Here is a 19,778-nt window from a genome sequence, read left to right as displayed (position 1 = left end):
TCTAGCTCCAGTCTTCACTCCTTCGGGAAGCTCTGGGCTGACTTTCCTAGTCTTCACGGTCCTTTACTAAATGCTGCAAAGAAGTGGAAAGGAAACTCAAAATGGGGAAAATCCTCCCCAAACCTCTCCTGTTCAATTCCCAGAAGGAAAACTGGAGGCTCCAGGATGGGTAAGATACAGGGCCACTGAGTTGAGGGACCAGGATCTAAATTCCAATCTTAATGGCTCCAGAGGCTACCCACTGTGCCATGCTACCTGTATGTTCTTGCCCCATCCAGTCTATATCACGTTTTTATTACTCAAGGACTTATTAGTGACTTTAACCCCTAAGTAGGTAGTAAGTCCTTGAAAACAGAGTCCATGCCTTTTTAAAAAATATTAACTTGGTGGCTTCCTCATATGCAGATACAATAATGAATGAATGAAGAATGTCAATGGAAGCTCCACTGCTAGACTGATTGTGAAGAGAAACTAATATTTAGAAGGCCTAAAGCTACAAGATGTCAAGTTGATTTGGTTAAGTCAAGGTCAGTGCTACGGCTTATCAAAGTGGCCCAGCTTAACTATGTCAAATGATTAGTGTGGATCACCCAACAACAAGCCTATTTTAATTACAAACTAGGTAATGTTGAGAGCAGGGTTTGATGAAAGGAGGAGGAAATATAATCAAAATCTGCAGGCATGATGAAACCAAGTTTGCCACATTAGCCATATTACCCAAAGAATCAAGGAACAACTGACCTGTAAGAATGTTTTGAAGTTTTAATTGCCACAGAGAAGACAAATGTCACAGTAAGCATATGCCAACTAATTTCTTTCTTGCTTTCCTTCTCTCTCTCTTTTTAGTGGAAGGAGGGTGCAGAGGGAAGGAGTTAGTTTTATAAGCACTAAAAGTTTTAAATGTCAATCATAAGTCTTTACTGGAAAAACGAACTATTCTCTTGTAACTGGAATAAGCTTCTCTGCTATGTGACACTTCCACAATACTATCTCTCAAGATCCCACACTTTACTAACATAAACAGGTTAACAGAAAATGCAGGATTCAGGCTAGGCGTGGTGGCTCATGCCTGTAATCCCAGCACTTTGGGAGGCCGAGGAAGGCGGATCACAAGGTCAGGAGTTTGAGACCAGCCTGGCCAGCATGGTGAAACCCCATCTCCACTAAAAATATAAAAATGAGCCGGGCATGGTAGTGCGTGCCAATAGTCCCAGCTACTCGGGAGGCTGAGGCAGGAGAATAGCGGGACCCAGGGAGGCAGAGGTTGCAGTGAGCCAAGATCACGCCACTGCGCTCCAGTTTAGGTGACAGAGTGAGGCTCCGAAGAAAAAGAAAAGAAAAAAGAAAAGAAAAAGAAAAAGAAAAAAGAAAGAGGAAGAAAAAGAAAATGCAGGATTTGGAGAAAACCATTTGGCTGGAGCAACGAGTTCATGTAGGGAAAAAGGGAGAAGCAGATGAGTTTGGTAGAAATCAGACAGAAACAAGGAGGAAGAGAAGAATGCACTTGGACAGACTGAGTGAGAATGTCTCTAAACTTAGGTGTAGGCAGTAGGAATAAAGGACCCTACTCCGGGTATCGTAATGTAGAAAGGTACAGAGTTAAGGTCACATATTTAAGGAGGATCCACAGCAGCCATTACCTAATAAAATTATATACAGCTTCATTTAGCAGACATGCCTAAAGTGAGGTTGCCCTCCTGCTAAAGGCCACAGGCAAATTTAAATCTTCCAGCTATCACAAAAATAATAATAATAATAATGAAAAGAAATGTCAAATAACAGGCAGGGCATGGTGGCTCATGCCTTCAATCCCAGCACTTTGGGAAGCCACGGCGGGCAGATCACCTGAGGTCAGGAGTTCGAGACTAGCCTGGTCAACATGGCAAAACCCCATCTCCACAAAAATACAAAACGGAGTCGGGCGTGGTGGCATACGTCTGTAATCCTAGTTACTCGGGTGGCTGAGTCAGGAGATTCACTTGAACCCAGGAGGTGGAGGCTGCAGTGAGCAGAGATCGCACCACTGCACTCCAGCCTGAGCAACAGAGCGAGACTCTGTCTCAAAAACAAACAAAAGAAATGTCAAATAACAAAAAATAAGAAATGTCAAAATTTTTTTTAATTTAAAGAGAAGAAATTACATTGTATTTGCATGTTCTGATTCCTATTTTCTAAAAAAAAAAAAAAAAAAAAAAAGACAAATACTCATTTAAAAAATGCTAGGCAGGGCACAGTGGCTCATGCTTGTAATGCCAACACTCTGGGAAGCCAAGGCTGGCAGACCACCTGAAGTCAGGAGTTCAAGACCAGCCTGGCCAACATGGTGAAACCCTGTCTCTACTAAAAATACAAAAATTAGCTAGCCATGATAGCAGGTACCTGTAGCCCCAGCTACTTGGGAGGCTGAGGCGAGAGAATCGCTTGAACCCAGGAAGCGGAGACTGCAGTGAGCCAAGATCACGCCACTGCACTCAATCAAGCCTGGGCGACTTGAGAGTGAGACTCCATCACAAAAAATAAATAAAATAAAAATAAAAAATCCTAGACGTATATACCCAAATGATATTAACAGTATCCGTCTCTACATTCACTGAGCAAATATGTGAGAGCCTGTCATGCACCTGACATTGTTCAATATGTGGGAGTACAGCTGTTTATTCTTTTCTATACTTTCCTCTATTTTCAAAACTGTCCACAAGAAACATTCATTATTTGTTTAACAAAAATTAAGACATGTTCAACTACACAGCCAACCCCTGAAAAATTGACAAATGAAGGTTACAAATTTGAATCCACATTTTAAATTATATTTTAAACAACTGAGAAGCAATGTTTAGATTAATATTTAAAAATCATATTGCACGGCAGTTTTGAAAGGGAAAGTTATATGCTCTCTTCACAAGCTGTGTTTTACCTGTAAGCCTTAAACTACTTTCACAGTATGTGATGTGACAAATATGGTAAAGATAACCAGGCTACTGGCAGTTGACAATCTAGAATAAAAAGTACATGAAAACCATTCTCTCCCCAACAATATGCATTGTTACTCTGAGGTCACACTTGATCTCTTCTGTTCTGACTATGTCACCATAGATGACTATAGCATCACAGTCAGGAGACTCACCAAGCATGTGGCTGGGCTTTTTTTTTTTTTTTTATTCAGTCTCTTTTGTACTGACTGCTCTTTCTATCAGACCCTCAGCCACTTACCTAGCAGCTATGAGCAAAGGAAAAATCTGGCCCTCTTCCAGGTTGTCACATGGCCGGTGGCCAGAAGCCTATGGGGACTCAAAGTACACGGTGCCTGTGGGGCTCTATCCAGTCGTGGGCTCATCACACACGATATGGGCATAAAAAAATACTAAGGCCTAAGTCCAAGAGAATCATTTCTGCTCAAAGGCACTGCAGGAAAGTGACCATTTTTAGACAGTTCACTGCCAGGTTCAAAGCAGAAAAAAAAACAGTGCCTTGCACAGTAACCACGGTAACTATTTTCACTGCAGAACGCACTAACAGCGCTCTCCAGGATGTTAAATCCCAAGAGTTAGGGATTCTTTAGGATGGACTTGGTTGAACAAGTCAACCCTATCCGTGGAAGAATGACTCTAAGACCAAGAATTCTTGTTCACTCATGAAAGCAGTTTAACACTAGTATCCTGGTATTATAAATGACAAGTGCCATGAATGTTTTACTTCAGGGAAAGACTAATGACAACACAGAGAAACGTAATGACAAGATAAAGAAAATATAGATGACAGTAATAAGTAGGTAGGTAGTAAATAGGATTTAACATATTCCCTGGCTTTCCTTTAAAGGAAAGGTAAACTAAGAACAATGTGATTTCCTGTCTGGACAGAAGTGGCATCTCAGGTTAATATATCTTAATACAAAGACAAGATTGAGTTGTTCTAAATAGAATCCCTTGGCTTCCTGAAATCCTCCTATTAGGAGAGCAGGGTTGGGAATAATCTTTCACTGACAGACCAGCTCATGGCTGGAGGCACATAAGAAATGGTTTCCATCTCTAGGAGATGTTCAGGGAAGTGGATGTTTTCGCTGGCTAAAAGCCAGCATAAGAAAAACAATGTAAGTTGCTAAATCTATACAGTAAGAGCTAAATTTCTTTTCAATTGCTGGTACATTACAGCTATGTGACTGTGGTTTTCCGGGTATCTACTCTGCCCTTTAAAGTTCTGAGTTACCCAAGACAAGAAGCTAATTGTTTCTTGGCCTTTTGGCTAAGATCAAATGTCATATCTGTCCTTATCAAGAGGCCAAAATAAGAAAATGGACCAGGCCTAGTGGCTCACACCTATAATCCCAACACTTTAGGAGGTGCCAAGACAGGAGGATCACTTGAACCTGGGAGTCTGAGACCAGCCTGGGCAACATAGTGGGACCCCGTCTCTACAAAAAAATAGTAATAATTTTAAAAATAATCAGTAAAGAAAAGAAGAGTGGTTATTCCAAACATCTGAGGGAAAGCACTGCTTGGTCTTTATTTGTAAAATCATCTCAAAATAACAGCCAACATTACTATCATTTAAAATACATAGCTTAGTATAATAGATACCTGGCTAGAAAATGGGTAGAATTCTGGGATTCTGATGAGACCATATTATCAAAACAGATATCTTATGATTTCAACACTAATTTTCATATGTCATTTGACCATAAAAAGGGAGAAGGCAGAAAAACTGTGTCAAATTAATCTAAATTAAGAGAACCAAAGTGGGGTAATTTGCTTTAACACCAGGCCCTATCAGGAAATAGAATAAAGTCAAATTCCTAAAAATTAACACAAACACACACATTAACTTTAGCATTAAGAAGGCTTCTAGGTCTATGCAATTTTTTTATCCTCTAATTTCTCAGATGCCATTTAAGCCTAGATTTCTGAGCTGTATTAAGAAACACATACTTGAAGCAATGAATTACTATTTTGAACACAAACTTATAGTCCTGTCAATTTAAAAAGTATTCTTTGTTATTAAAATTACATATATTATCTGTATACTCGCAAACAAAATTAACAGGAAGCAAACATGTACTTTGTAGATGTACCCTTTGCCTGGAATGTACAACCCTCAATTCAACCCCAAATTTACCGTCTATCCAAGTCTCAAATCAGACATTACTTTTTCTGGGAACAGGGTTCCAACTCTTCCCCCCAGCTGGTTTAGGGTTCCCTCATATACCCGACATACGCCCCTATTACAGTAGTGCTATTACAGTAGTGCTATCGTTTGAATGCACCCTGCAAAAAGCATCTGTTGGAAAGTTAATCCACAGTGCAACAGTGCTGGAAGATGGGGCCTAATGAGAGGTATTTAGGTCATGAGGGCTCTACCCTCATGAATGTTAATGCCAATTATAAAAGAACTTGAGGCTGCCAGTTCAATCTCTTGCCCTCTTTCTCACCATGTGATACCCTCTGCCACATTCTGATGCAGCAAGATGGCCCTCACCAGTCCCGTGATCTTGGATTTCCCAGCCTTCAGAACCATGAGCCAATAATTTCTGTTCTTTATAAATTACCCAGTCTGTGGTATTCTGTTACAGCAGCACAAAGCAGACTTAAGGTAAGTAATTAGGAGCTACCCACTTGCTCTGCACCAGATACTTTATATAATTACATGATTTAACCCTACAAGTTAGGTACTTTCTTCCCTGTTTCACAAATGAGAAAACTGAGGCTCAAGGATATGAAGGAGTTGGCCAAGATCACAGCTAGGAAGCAAGAATCAGAACTGGAAAATAAGTTGTCTGACCCTCAGCCACTATGCAATAAATCCATTGTCAGTATTTATCACCATGTGTGATGAAGTCCTTGACAGGAAAGGACATGACTTTTCATCTTTCTTCCTTGGCCTAGAACAATCAATGTCCAGCAAATTGTATGATCCTGTTCAATAAACGCTGGTTGTTAATCTACAGTCTGGAGTACAAAGAATCCAACTTTAAACACACCCAGTCAAATTGCTCAGTTAGCATATACTAGTTATAAGATCTCTGTGGTCTACAGATTTGCTTTAAGTTATTTGCATCGTGACAAACATGGCATATACAATTTGTTTACTCCTTCCCTAATTACATATTTCCCTGACGAGAAAAGAATGTAGCTGTACAAACTTTATTACATCACTGTACCATTAAAAGTTCAAATAATGAATTTAACCCAAGGCTACTTTTTGCCTTTTCTGCTCTAACAATCCCTGCAAGATTCGCCAGTTTGGAAGGACAGCCTTGACATTAACTCTGTCCTCTTTCTTAAGTAACTGGTCAAAACAGTGACTGTTTCAGTTTAGAAATACATGACTAGATGCCATCAAAACTACATAATGGTAACATGACTAATTTCAATTTCTTCAGACAACTAAGAATGAGGCATCCAAGTTCAAGGTAGAACATTAAAAATATATAGTCCATCTACGCAGTAAGGAGAGAAGTAGATTAAAAAGCTGAAGATGCATGGGAAAAAAAGCTCTTTGAAACAGCCGCAACCTAAACTTGAACTTTTAAAAAACCCACAGGCATAGAAAACTTCAAAATTTTGTGGGTAAAATTTGTATTCAATTTTTCCATCTTAAGAATTACAGTATGTATTTCAATGCCCTTTGTACTTTTAATTAAAACAATTACACTCCATTTTTTCCAATAAATACCACTTAATAGAGTTCTAATTCTTTGAAATTTGTTTTATTTCAAAATGAAAAAAAACTAAAATTTCATGAAGTCGGAAAGAAGAAATAGGAGTATACAGGAAAAAGACAACTGGATATCTCAAAGAGCTCATAAAAAGAAAAACCAAACCTAAACCTAATCCTACCACTGATGAATTTATTTTGGTGATCTCAAGTACTGGTAAGTATGTCAAGGTAAACAAGGAGAAAAACTAAACCGTTTTGAAATCCTCACTGTGTTTCAGTGAATATGGTTGCTTTCTGCTAAATGGTGTGCACACTGGTAGACTGAGCTATGCTTCTTTATATTTTAATCAATGGATAATAAATATAATTTAGTAAAGCTGATTAGATATGTATCTCTACATGTAAGTTTAATTTATATGAAAAGGATGCATGAAAATTTTGACTATGAAATTAAGATCTTAGAACTGTGTTCCCCAATTCTAAAAAGCCAAGGAAAGATCATTAAAAAGCTACACATAAATAATCTTATGCAGTTCTTAGCTAACTTCTCACAAAGTAAAAATGGTAACAATCCCAACAGTTCCACTGGGGACCAGCTGTGCAGCCCAGAGTTTGCTTGCTTCTGGTATCACTTCTTAGCTGTTCGGTACTTAATCTGAATCTGTTTCCACGGGGATAAATTAGAAGAAAAATTCTTAAGAATTGCTATGGAAATTAAATGAGACAACAAACATGTAAGTACTTTATATATGAAAAGGGAAGGACAACAACAGGTCATGTGATCAGCCCTGGCACTCCCGTTACTGGCCCCTGCCCCCGCTACCTGTGAAGCACCTGCCCACATATTCCTTCCTCCTCAGTGCCGTGGCTAGCGCTGTAGTTCAGACCATACTGCCTGTCCCCAGACTACCTTGGGTCTAGGCAAGAATAAGTCTCCTCCCTTCTCCATGCCTACTAACTTCACCCTTCTCAATGACTCTATCCTAAGTGTTGCTGCCAGATGAATCTGATTTCATAAGCCTCTCACCAGCTCCAATGCCAAACTCTTGGGTGGTTTCTCCCTGAATAAGACCCAAACTCATCAGCAAGCCATTGCAGGTTCCTTTCAGCCCAGTCCCAGCACAGTTTCCATCTTTACCCTACCATTCCCCTTCACACCTCTGGCCTCCAGACAGACAGGAATTTGCCGTTTCTTGGACATAGAACTCTTTTATTTTCCTTTTTCTGATTTTTTTGCCTTCTACTTTCTCAGGGAATACCCTTCCTCCACATCTTCTTTTCTAAATCCTACACATTCTTTAGTAACTATCATTATATATCACTCATTAGGTCTATGCTGTTTGCTCCTTCCCTATTAATCCCTTCTCCTCCCACTACTAACAAGCACTCTATCTGGGTCAGAGTGAAGTGTGGTAACTGAAATCCTATCACTCATTTCCTCCACCCTGACCAGGCTCTGGCTGACAAGATTAACAATACAAAGTAGTCAAAAGAGAGGCAGGGCATCCACTTTTTAAAAAGATTTTTTGGTGTTAACTACATTAGACAATGCGGGACATCTCTTACCTCCTTTGCCTGCCCCAATCTTAGAACCTGTATCAGGCTGAGACTCAGTCTCAAGCTAGGACTGAAGGAGCAAAGACCTGGTGCAAGCCTTCACTGCAGCTAGAAACTGGCAGGTTCAAGAGGGTTGAGAAAGACAGGCTGGCACTTAGCTTGCTTTAGAGCAGAGACTGAAAACCGGGGGCCTCCCAGGCTGACGTGGGCTCTCAGACATGCTATGGTTCTTACAGTGTGATTTAAAATTATTTAACTTCTTTGTTCATACTTAAGCTTTAAAAGATTTTAAAGCTTTCTACTTTAATTTTACTTTCTACTTCTTTTTAAAACTGGCAATACTACATATTCACACAGCACCAGTACGCTACAATTGAGCCATGTATCTCTCGAGTTCACACAGGCCTCATTAGTCTCTATTTCCTTAAACCCTAGCATCCTTATTCATTTACCTGCTTGGCGAAGTAGCCACCTCAGTTTGCCTCTCCTAATGTACAGAAGTCTACTCTAACGTGAGCCAACTAGATCAGCTACATTTCATCCTGTGGGAAGGCAAGAGAAAACAGCTGAAATGATCTACTTCAATGCTCGCCACTATTTGGAATGGCAAGCAGCCAAAGACCTCGGCTCCCTACAAAAGGGCTCCCTCCAACCTCCATGTACATACCCAAGGCAGAGGTGGTAAATTTTCTCTGTAAAGAGATAGAAAGTAAATATTTTGGCTTTGCAGGTCAATCTCTGATGCACTTACTCAATTCTATCATCTTATCACAAAAGCAGCCATAGACAGTATGTAAGTGAATGAGCCTGTGTTCCAATAAAACTTTATTTATGGACACTAAAATGAGAATTTAAAATAATTTTCCCAAGTCACAAAATATTATTTTTATTTTTTTCAACGATTTAAAAATGTAAAAAGCATTGTTAGCTCAAGGGCAATAGAAGATGGATTTGGCCTGTGGATGGCCATTAAGGTAATTTCTTTTTTTTTTTTTTGTTAGAGACAAGGTCTTACTCTGTCACCCAGGCTACAGTGCAGTGGTGTGATCATAGCTCTCTCTAACCTCGAACTGCTGGGCTCAAGCAATCCTCCTGCCTCGGGATCCCAAGTAGTTAGGACTACAGGCACACACAACCATGCCCTGCTAATTTAAAAAAAAAATTTTTTTTCTAGAAACAAGGTCTCATTATGTTGCCCAGGCTGGTCTCAAACTCCTGGCCTCAAGAGATCTTCCCCCTTCTACCTCCCAAAGTGCTGAGTTTACAGGCATGAGCCACCATACCTGTCCGTTAAGGTCTTTTTAAAAGGGAGTCTCTCCTTTGTATCTTATAAAGACTTACATTTTGTTCTTGTTTTGAACGTTTAAGTTCTGAGGTATATGTGCCATGGTGGTTTACTGCACACATCATCCCATTACCCAGGTATTAAGCCGAGTATCCACTAGCTATTCTTCCTGATCCTCTCCCTTCTCCTACCCACCCCCTCCCACCCTCCGAAAGCCCCAATGGGTGTTGCTGCCCGTGTCCATGTGTTCTCGTCATAAATACTTACATTTTGTACCCTATCTTTTGACCTATCATTCCTATTACACAACAAACTCCTTAAGAGCTAAGACCAAGTCATAAATATCTTGTAACTCCTCACCAATTCTGTTATACTCCCTTGCATGGAGAATAGATTTGATTCATGTCTGTTGAATAAATAAATGTCTGCCACTTGTTGTTTTCCAACGCTAACTTCTTACTTTAAACTTTAAGTTGGGATATGGTGGCTCACACCTGTAAACCAGCACTTTGGGAGGCTGAGGCAGGAGGACAGCTTGAGCCCGGGAGTTTGAAGTTGCAGTGAGCCATGATTATGCCATACTGTACTCCAGCCTGGGTGACAGAGTGAGACCTTGTCTCTAAAAAATAAAAGAAATGAAATGAAACTCTAAATTACCTAAATATATATATAATCAGATGTTGCTTAATGATTTGGATATGTTCTGAGAAACGTGTCATTAGGTGATTCTGCCATGTGAACATCACAGAATGTACTTACACAAACCTAGATGGTAGTCTCCACTACACACCTAGGCTATAGTATAGCCTATTGCTCCTAGGCTGCAAACCAGTATAGCATATGACTGTCCCGAATGCTGTAAGCAATTGTAACACGGTGCTAAGTATTTTTGTATCTAAACATATCCAAGCATAGAAAAGATACAGTATATTCCAGCTCTTTTCTGATTCAAAGAAAAACAAACAAAAAAATTTAATAAGAAAATAAAGATACAGTAATCACAGTATTACAATGTTATGGGACCACTATTGTACATGTGGTCCATCACCGACTGAAAGTCGTTATGTGGTACATAATTGTAATTCTTACATGTATTCCAGGTAAAACATAAACTATTATTCAATTCAGTTCATCAAGGCCTCAGTATTAATACACAATAGGACCTTGATTCATTAGGGTCAAATAGAAGGTTTTCTCTTTGTTCCCCCAAAAAATACATACAATTTTCTGCTGCTATTTTCTTACAGAAAGTTACGTCCATAAAAAATCAGATCCATAAAAATAATCTCAAAACTGACTTTACATTTATTTAAAGAGGCACTAATTATAGAAGTTTTTTTTAAGCCATACATTCAAACCATGTAACTAAGTTCTAGGGATTTTCTACACTGCTCAGCTCAGAAGCTGCTGAAATTAACAAAAATAAGTAATACAGAAAATATAGTGTAGATTTAAATTGTATGTAATATTTAAGAGGTCAGCCGACTTGAAGCCATCACCCATCAGTAAGCATTTCTATATAACTCCAATTTTCAAAGAATACTAACATTTTAAAATATTTTAAGTGATATTTTTGAAGCCAAATAACCACAAGCTATTCATCATTTGTTGCAATTAAAAGGCAATTTATTATTTGTAAGCCATATGGGAAATGCTTCCCTCTACTGTGTATTTTAAGAGAACCAGGAATGTTTTATACAAATGTAACCCAAAAATTACCATGAGAGCAATCTAAACATTTTTAGTGATTAACATTATTTAGAAGTATTAGGGGGAAAGGGATTCTATGGAGATGACTAGAATTTGATATTCTTTCTTTTAATGTTTACATTTATACACAATACCCTTCTATAATGGGTTATAAGTATAAACCTGCAAATGCTCTGAGGTTAAATAATACATATGAATGGGAAGAATGTACTAATTTAGGAGGCTGGGAACATAGACTTGTACTCCAAGGAAGAAACAAGAGTAAAAGGAATTCACTTTGCCTCACAGAAGGAGAATCCAGAGTTCTCCCTTTCAAACATTCAGCAGCAGTTCATGATTTCCAGGAGTTAACTCCTGCTGTCCTCTGAAGTTCTCTCCTTTCTTGGATTAGTTGGTATGTAAAATGGTCAACAAAAACAGGTACAAATGCTACTTCAGTAGCTGACTTTCATTCCATGCTGAAGTTTCTGAGAGCACCGTGATTGTTCTATTCTTAGAAACATTAATTGGTATGGGGAATTAAGTCAGAAAAAAAAAGTTCAAGAACAATTTAGAATAGGAGGAAGAAAACACAAGGAATTACCATCTCCCGGGTAAGGAGCAGGGAATTAAGCAATAATATTTGAAAAGTAGAGATGTAAATTCCAGTGACCAGTTAACTCAGATAGGAAAGAAACTATCAACTAGTTTTAGAGGCTATAGAGCAAATCTCAGCATCAGATAGCATATCGATTTTCCATCATCTCATTCCAACAAACACATTTTCATAGCAGAAACTATACTACCCCATGAACCTCCTCACACGGTTTACTCACAATGTTTACAACATTCCCTCCATCCTTCAAGTCCCAATTCAAATCTCACAGCCTCTATGAAAATTTCCCTGACCCCTAGCGAAATGTGTCATCTCTCTCTTTTTTCAACTACTTAATCCACCTTTCTTGTAAGGCACTTACCACAGTTGACTATATATTTTATGTTATTGAGGGACATCTTAGCTCCGTGGCTAGTGAACAGGCTCCCCCAAAAAAGCCCACACATTTATTTATTTTTCTATTGCTCTTTATATTTACAGGGTGCTTTGCATGGACTGGCTCCTGAGTAGGTATACATTCAAAATATGTGTCGAACAAATCAATGAATAGATGAACTCATCAAGCAATTAACAAGTACTTGAGGGCGCTAGGAAACTAGTAGAAGCTGAGAATTAAAGGTCAAATAAAGCAGAGGCTCCCACAATAGGAAGTTATATGTCTTCAATGACTTAAATGTAGGTCAGTTTCCCTGGCTTATATTTTCACTTTCCATATTTCTCTTTTGAGCTACTTAATACAAATGCAATTTTTCAAAAACCCTGGTAGTTGTGTAATTCTGTGCCCTGTGCCCCCATTAGAACTATTATATCTTCAGAATCCAGCTCAGCAGCCTCACACGGCAAGTTCTCAACAAATACTTGTTGAATAAATCTCAAAATAGTTTCATACGACGTATTTAAAGAGTAAAAATTAAAAGGCCTAACAATTCTTTAAAATGTCCAGAACTGGGAACTTACAGAAATTAAATATAGATAACTGTCAACACTGGAAAATCGCAGTGATTTCATCTTTTAGTTTTCGAGTTTGCAATATCTCCTCTACAATTCAATTTTTTAAAAAGTCATTTGCTATACTGACTCTGGAATAAATAAAATGTAAACATTAAAAAGAAATTCACCTCTAAGGTCTCCTCCAAACTCGGAGCTCATCCAATACACTTGCCAAACCTCAACGTTTTAAACATCCATTTTTCTTTTAAAAAACTGATCAGTCATAAGCCCTGGGCTTGGTGCCATAGCTCTTCTTTTCTTTCTCACTGATTGTGTTATTTTATCTACAGAAGAGGTTAGTAAAGCAGTAATCTCTGAAAATGTGTTTATTAAGCCCAATTAATAACTGATACGTAAGGGCTATTAATTATCTGAAGTAATACAAGGTTTTAATTGGTGACAACAACTAGACTCCTGAAGGCTGTTTCTTGGGTTACTACCTGTTCGGTAGCTACTATTCATCAGACTTCACATGTTATTAAAAAGTAGGTTCCTATTAACCTTAAAAACAAAACAGCAAATAGAAAGAACAACTGTATATGTTTTTATTAGTATGGTGGTGAAGAGTAGTATGGTGGTGAAGAGTCCAGACTTAAGAAAAAAAAGACTTTGTCTAAGGGAAAATCACAACATGTACAAAAATAGGGAACACAGTATCATGAATCCCACATACTCATCACCCAGACAGCCATCAACTTGTAGCCAACCTTGTTTCAGCTACACCCCACCCACTTTCCCACAACCCACTCTGGACTATTTTGAAGCAAATTCCAGGCTTCATATAATTTCATTTATAACTAGTTCAATATATATAAGCACACAGACTCTAAGTTACACAGATCTGGAGTCAAATCTAGGCTCTCCCACCTACTAGCTGTAAGACCCTGGGCCATTGACTTCACTTCTTTGAGCCTGTCTTCTATTTGCAAAATGGGGATAGTAATGCTTGCTTCACAGGATTGCAACGTGAGCAAAATGAGATACGGCATCTAAAGAACTGAACTTAGTGCTGGCACACAGAAAGTAGCTAACACACGCAGCTATGGTTATTATTAACAAACTAGCCAAACCAGAGCTACTTCTATTTAAATTATGGGGTGTCCAAACAAATGAGCCTCTTCAGTGGCAATAATGGCATCCCTGTGCCATCCACCTGTACGTATTATCAACTCATCAGGACAGAACTCTTTCTGACTCTTTTCTAACGAGGCTCACAAAGAAAATAACTGGTATCAAGTATCCCTATATTTTAAAGAGATACTAACCTCTTTATGCTGAACTTGTAGAGACAGAAACTAAAAATGATTTGTAATTCATTCGCCAAATATTCACCTTCAGGAGCTTAAGAGTAAAGAGGTCCAGAAAAAATCTCCATGGATAAAGGTGGTAGAGTGCTGTGCAGTTTCTTACCACACTCCATGGGTGCGGGAAGGAGGTGCTTTTCTGTTACCTCAAACCAAGAGAAACGGGGTTTTAATAGGCCCTAAGAGAGTACAACTTGCTTACCCTGGAAATTTTAACTGTAGACATCAACTGTAGAGTACAAAGATTGGTGTCTGGCTTCCATTAAGAAGCAGGACAGAGCAGCATGTGGTGGCCGAGTGGAGGAAAGCAGTATGTCCTGTCAAAGTGAAAGGGGTCCTCCTCCCTGCTGCTGGTCACCCACCCTCAGGCAGGTCCCAGCTGGGGAAGGGAAGATTTCCTTTTGTAATGAAGTTCAAAGTGGACATTTTAAGTGCTGAAATTAGACTCCTCTTGTGACTAGAAGTAGTAAAAGAACTTTTTAAAAATCTAAAGTGAAAGAAAAAGTTATAGGATATATATTATAGGAGACAAATATACGATATGATATATATAAGATATATATTCCATCCAAGAAGAAGGAAAAAAAAAAGAACCCACAGAATGAGTTCAAAGGGAGAACTGGAAGCAAAAATTAAGTTGGTGTTTCTCTTCCACCCCATCCCATCCTACCCTTCTAATGGAAGTAAAGTAAGGAATACCTTCTATACATTAATAAGATGTAGACAATGCACTCACTAAATTACATAAATAATGTATGATCAAGTATTAAACTACGACTTGTCACTTCTAAAATGAGTAACTCTTCTGAGTGGGCCAGGTGCAGTGGCTCACACCTGTAATCCTAGCACTGTGGGAAGCCAAGGCAGGCAGATCACTTGAGGCCAGGAGTTCCAGACCAGCCTGGTCAACATGGCAAAAGCCCGCCTCTACTAAACATACAAATACTAGCCAGGCATGGTGGTGCATGTCTGTAATCCCAGCTACTTGGGAGGCTGAGGCATGAGAATTTCTTGAACCTAGGAGGTGGAGGTTGCAGTGAGTCAAGATCCGCCACTGCCCTCCAGCCTTGGGCAACAGAGCAAGACTATGTCTCAAGGGAAAAAAGAAAAAAAAAGAATAACTCTTCTGAAGATACATTAGAAAATCTGCTTTTTCTCTTTTATTTTTAATTGACTAACAGCAGCTAAGTGATGCTTCCATGAAAAATTTTATCCATTCGTCCAAAAAGAAAGGAACAAAGAGGCAATAAAAGTTGAAGAGACAGAGACAGAGGAAAAAAAGGAGTCATGTGCCCCAAGATCCAAAGAGAGCAAGGTCCTTTGTTAAGCACTAAAACAGTACTTAAGGGGCAAAGCAGGATTTCCTGCCCGTAAGGAGTTTGGATTAAACAAAATAGCAATCTCCAGAGATAAACATACAGTCTTCTGAAGGAGGGGATGGAATGAAAAGAAATGCAAACCTGAAAAGAGCCAAAGGCCTAGTAAAGAATCCTTGTAAAGGCTACTTGTTAAGTCACATGAAGCCAATTCCTGGCTCTTTGAAAACTCAGATCTTAGTCAATCAGTTATAATGACATATTCTGTAGTTTCTGAAGCACTCCTACATTGGTTTTGAAAGCTCATTCTATTTAAGATCAATCCTTCTTTGGAGCCAGGGTTATTCATTACTTTCAACTATGGAACACTATACTGACCTTTATAATAAAAAGTGTGAACACTGTGACTGCATTTTGAATTATAAGTAGGCGTGAATTCATTCTTGGAAAACAGTAAATGCCAAACCAGAGCTACCTTTATTTAAATTATGGGGTGTTCAAACACATGAGCCTCTTCAGCGGCAAGAATGGCATCCCTGTGCCATCCACCTGTACAAAGACAGGTGACAATTCTCATCCAGAGCATGTCATCTCCACAGCTTCTGGCACAAATTCTAGACAACCCAGCCCTCAGTTTTAGCACTAACTAACTAGCCACAACCCAAATTAGTCACAGAACACACTGTACATGATACATAGAGGGTTCAGGTTCATTTTTAGCAGTGGCCTCCAGTGTGTTACTTCAAGTTTTATGTTGCTATCATAACACAGTTGATAAAACTACTTCTTGTCGTAGTGATAATGAATAAAAGTTGAGTCTCATTTTCAGTCCTGGCTTACTAAAACGGTTTGGGTAATTGATTCCTGTGTAAGTCAAGGCAATCGAATTTATTTTTGGTTATGCAATCACAGAACTGATTACTTTTCCAATAAAAGTCAAAAGAACTAGATTACTTCCCAGAATAAAAAGTAACAAGCAGTAGTTTGTATATGTGAGTGAGAGTGAGAGAGGGAGAGTGAGTGTGTGAGTGCGTGAGTGTGTGTGCAAACGGGCATGTGGAGGTTCTGCCAATTCTCCATCTGGAAGCCATGATATAACAGGATAACCGCAAACTGCATTCTCACTGGTTAAGTCCATGAATAATGCCCAGATAATCTAGCAGGCCTTAAAAAAGAAATGAATGGTGACGTGTAACTGAGGCTCACACAGTCATTTATAGTAGATTGATTTTCCAAGGTACTTTTAGCAATTCAAAAAACATCTTGGATGGAAGGCAAGAAGAAATAACACGTGAAAAAACAAAGCAGTTTGTTTCCCACTGCTAAGTTAAAGAAAATAGATTTCTCAATGATAGCTCTTTTATCCTATAATCAACAATCCTTCAAAATAAAATACGGCTAGTCTAAACCAACTGGATGAATAAAAAGGCATCTTTCATCTAACCATGATTCATTTTTACAATTATTGTCTACTTTAAAATAATCTACTTCAAACGTGATTTTCCTCCCCCATCCCCGCCACCAGGGCAAGAAGACCACAGGTTACACAGAAGGCAAAGTACACCTCGAGGTAGGAGAAAACATTTGAGATGTGATTCTCTTCTTTAGGTCAGTGAAGTCACCTGGAGGTAGAGGGAAGAACTTCCTTTCTTTCCCCTTCTTATTCTCAAGTCTGAAAACCAAGTTCCCAGAAACACTTTTATCTAAGGGCAAAGGAATGATGAGTCTCCCCAGGGGGAGAATATAAGAAATGACCATAAAGTACTAAGAGTGAGTTTTAAATAAATGTGCCAGAACTAATACACACAAATGGATGGTGCCCCCTTCAAAGTCATTACCCTGGAAATTATATACTTATTCTAATGATAATATTATGGGCACTTTGGAATTTGTTTCAGAACTCAGAATTTCCCACATCCTTAAAGCTAGCAAGTGTTTGTCTTTTCGGGTTGAATTTAGCAAGTCAAAAGTGCTCAGAGTAGCTGTACTTTTTGTTGGAAAATCTTTCTTGAGATGCCAAATCTAAGTTACTTGTCCCCTCCTAAATGATCCCTGGACTTCTCCCAGCAGAGTACTTTTCACTCTCTCTTTGGAACTGCTTACTTACTCATCATCTGTCTGACAAAACTGTAAACTTCAACAGAGCAGGGAACTTTTCTACCTTCTTTATTATTAGACCCTCAGCCCCACCATAGAGCCTAGAAGATTACAGGCAGTCAAGAAATACTGAACCATGCAAGCTATTATAATGTAAAATGGTTTGCAATACTGTGTGTGCCTTATTTGTTTACCTTCCTTACTCCTCTCGGAAAAGAGTTTTTATTACGCCTCTGTGCAATTACTTATCTACATATATGTTATACACAGGAATTTTATACTTTAAAAGAGGTTGGATTCATTTTTCATTACTTATTTATATACAGAAAAAAACCAAAAATAATTGTATCTTCACAGATTAAAAACTTACAACTTTTTCCCTCCCAAATTTGCAAGCGCAATAATATCTTACCTAGTTGCAATATCTTTATAGTGTCGCTGCAGGCCTTCATCACCAGCTTGAAATGGCGATAGAGTGGGTAACACAGCACCCTTCTTCCAAAAGACACCATGATTTCATGAACATTAGTCCAAGTCTGTGAAGTGGCATTTTAATAAGCAGTCATTTCCATAAAATGTCACACAAACAAAAGCACACAATGAAATAGGAAGCTTTTCTCATTTAAAAGCTGTAAGTTCGGATCATTGTGATGCCAAGTAGAAGAGAAACATAAAACCATGAAATAAGATTATTTTCGTATACCTTAAAATAAAACATAGAATCTTAGTTTTTCTAATTTCTCACACTATCAATACATCACAAATGTCACAAGAAAGCTTTTTAAAGTCCTAAGTATTTTAGATTCTTACAAATAAGAATCTAAAACACATGGCATTAACAAAATACAGATGCACATAAAGGATATTTTAAAATAATTTACATTTCATGTTTTTGTCATCTAGGGCTATTCAAGATGGCAGACATCAAAAATGTAGAACTCACCGGGCACAGTGGCTCATGCCTGTAAAGCACTTTGGGACGCCAAAGCAGGCGGATCACCTGAGGTCAGGAGTTCAAAACCTGCCTGGCCAACAGGGCGAAATCCCGTCTCTACTAAAAATACAAAAATTAGCCAGGTGCGGTGACAGGCACCTGTAATCCCAGCTACTCAGGAGGCTGAAGCAGAGAATTGCTCAAACCTGGAAGGCAGAGGCTGCAGTGAGTCAAGATTGCGCTACTGCACTCCAGCCTGGACAATACAGCGAGACTCCATCACAAAAAAAAAAAAAAAAGTAGAACTTTTTAGTAAAGTATGTTCAACTTCCTCTCCTCTTTTTTTTTTTTTTTTTTTTTTTTTTTTGCACTGGACATGGGTAATACAAGACATTTACTTGAGTAATTTGCTCTTGCTTATCAAACTGATTTCTAGGGAAAAAAAGGTGTTCTATCTTGAATGGTATCAAACTGATAACATTAGCAATTCAAAACTTACTAAAAACACTAGACAACAGAAAATTTCCACAAAATTGTTTTTTGATAAACAAAGTATAAAAAATGTAAACCATATGTAAAACTTAAAACCAAGGGAGAAAGATAATTTACATGTACATTAATCCTTAAAACTATGAGAAATCTGATTAACACTGAGTATTTGACATAAAGAGAATTATGAACTTAAAAACCATAAATAGGTGAATTTTCATGTAGATTTTTAATAACTACACCACAAAATTATCCAGTCACCAACTACTTCCAACATATTAATAAATGCTAACACAGAAACCGATTCCTCTATTATATGCTGATCATGGCAACATGAGGAACTCCAATGAAGCCTAGAGGGGAGCACTTTTCATCTTCAGTAGGCATACAAACTCCCCAGAGATCTTGCTACAAATTCTGGTTCTGATTCGGTGGGTGTGAGGTGGGACTGAAATGCTGTCTTTCTAATGAGCTCCCAGCTGAAGCCGCTGGTCAGGTTGTTTGTCCTTGAATCATTTTTGGAGTAGTAAGATTCTATAATGAAGTAAGTGTTTCAGTTCCTGTTTACATCTTACCTATTATTTTAACAAAGTGACGTCAATGAACCAACCTGGATTTTGCAACTTAAAAAATACTGGCTGTTTTCATTGATGATATAATCTTGATACTTTTTTAAAGTTTCTGCTTTTAATTACTGTTTTGATGTACAAGTTTGTTAAAAACTTATAAATTTAAAGACACTATCCTTTGGTATTTTTGGTGAGACCTGCACAACCATCTTTCAGAACACAGAAACAATTACTACCATACTAAAAGAGTTATCAAATGTAACCAGACTACATTTGAATTG

At 38.3% G+C, this 19,778-nt stretch overlaps 1 protein-coding gene across 2 annotated transcripts in view; it reads right to left on the bottom strand.

Moving 5' to 3' along the window:
- Nucleotides 1–19,778, bottom strand: part of SHQ1 (SHQ1, H/ACA ribonucleoprotein assembly factor) — a 107,044-nt gene that overhangs the window by 49,821 nt on the left and 37,445 nt on the right. For both annotated transcript variants that reach the window (XM_003894183.5, XM_021934231.2), the window contains one exon: nucleotides 17,918–18,041. In XM_003894183.5, coding sequence (XP_003894232.1) covers nucleotides 17,918–18,041 — 124 coding nt within the window. The remainder of the gene's footprint in view (nucleotides 1–17,917; nucleotides 18,042–19,778) is intronic.

The sequence above is a fragment of the Papio anubis genome, chromosome 2, assembly GCF_008728515.1.
Source record: "Papio anubis isolate 15944 chromosome 2, Panubis1.0, whole genome shotgun sequence".
NCBI classification, from domain to species: Eukaryota; Metazoa; Chordata; class Mammalia; order Primates; family Cercopithecidae; genus Papio; species Papio anubis.
The sequence above is the reverse complement of the archived record's forward strand: the minus strand, read 5'-3'. Positions and strand labels throughout refer to the sequence as shown.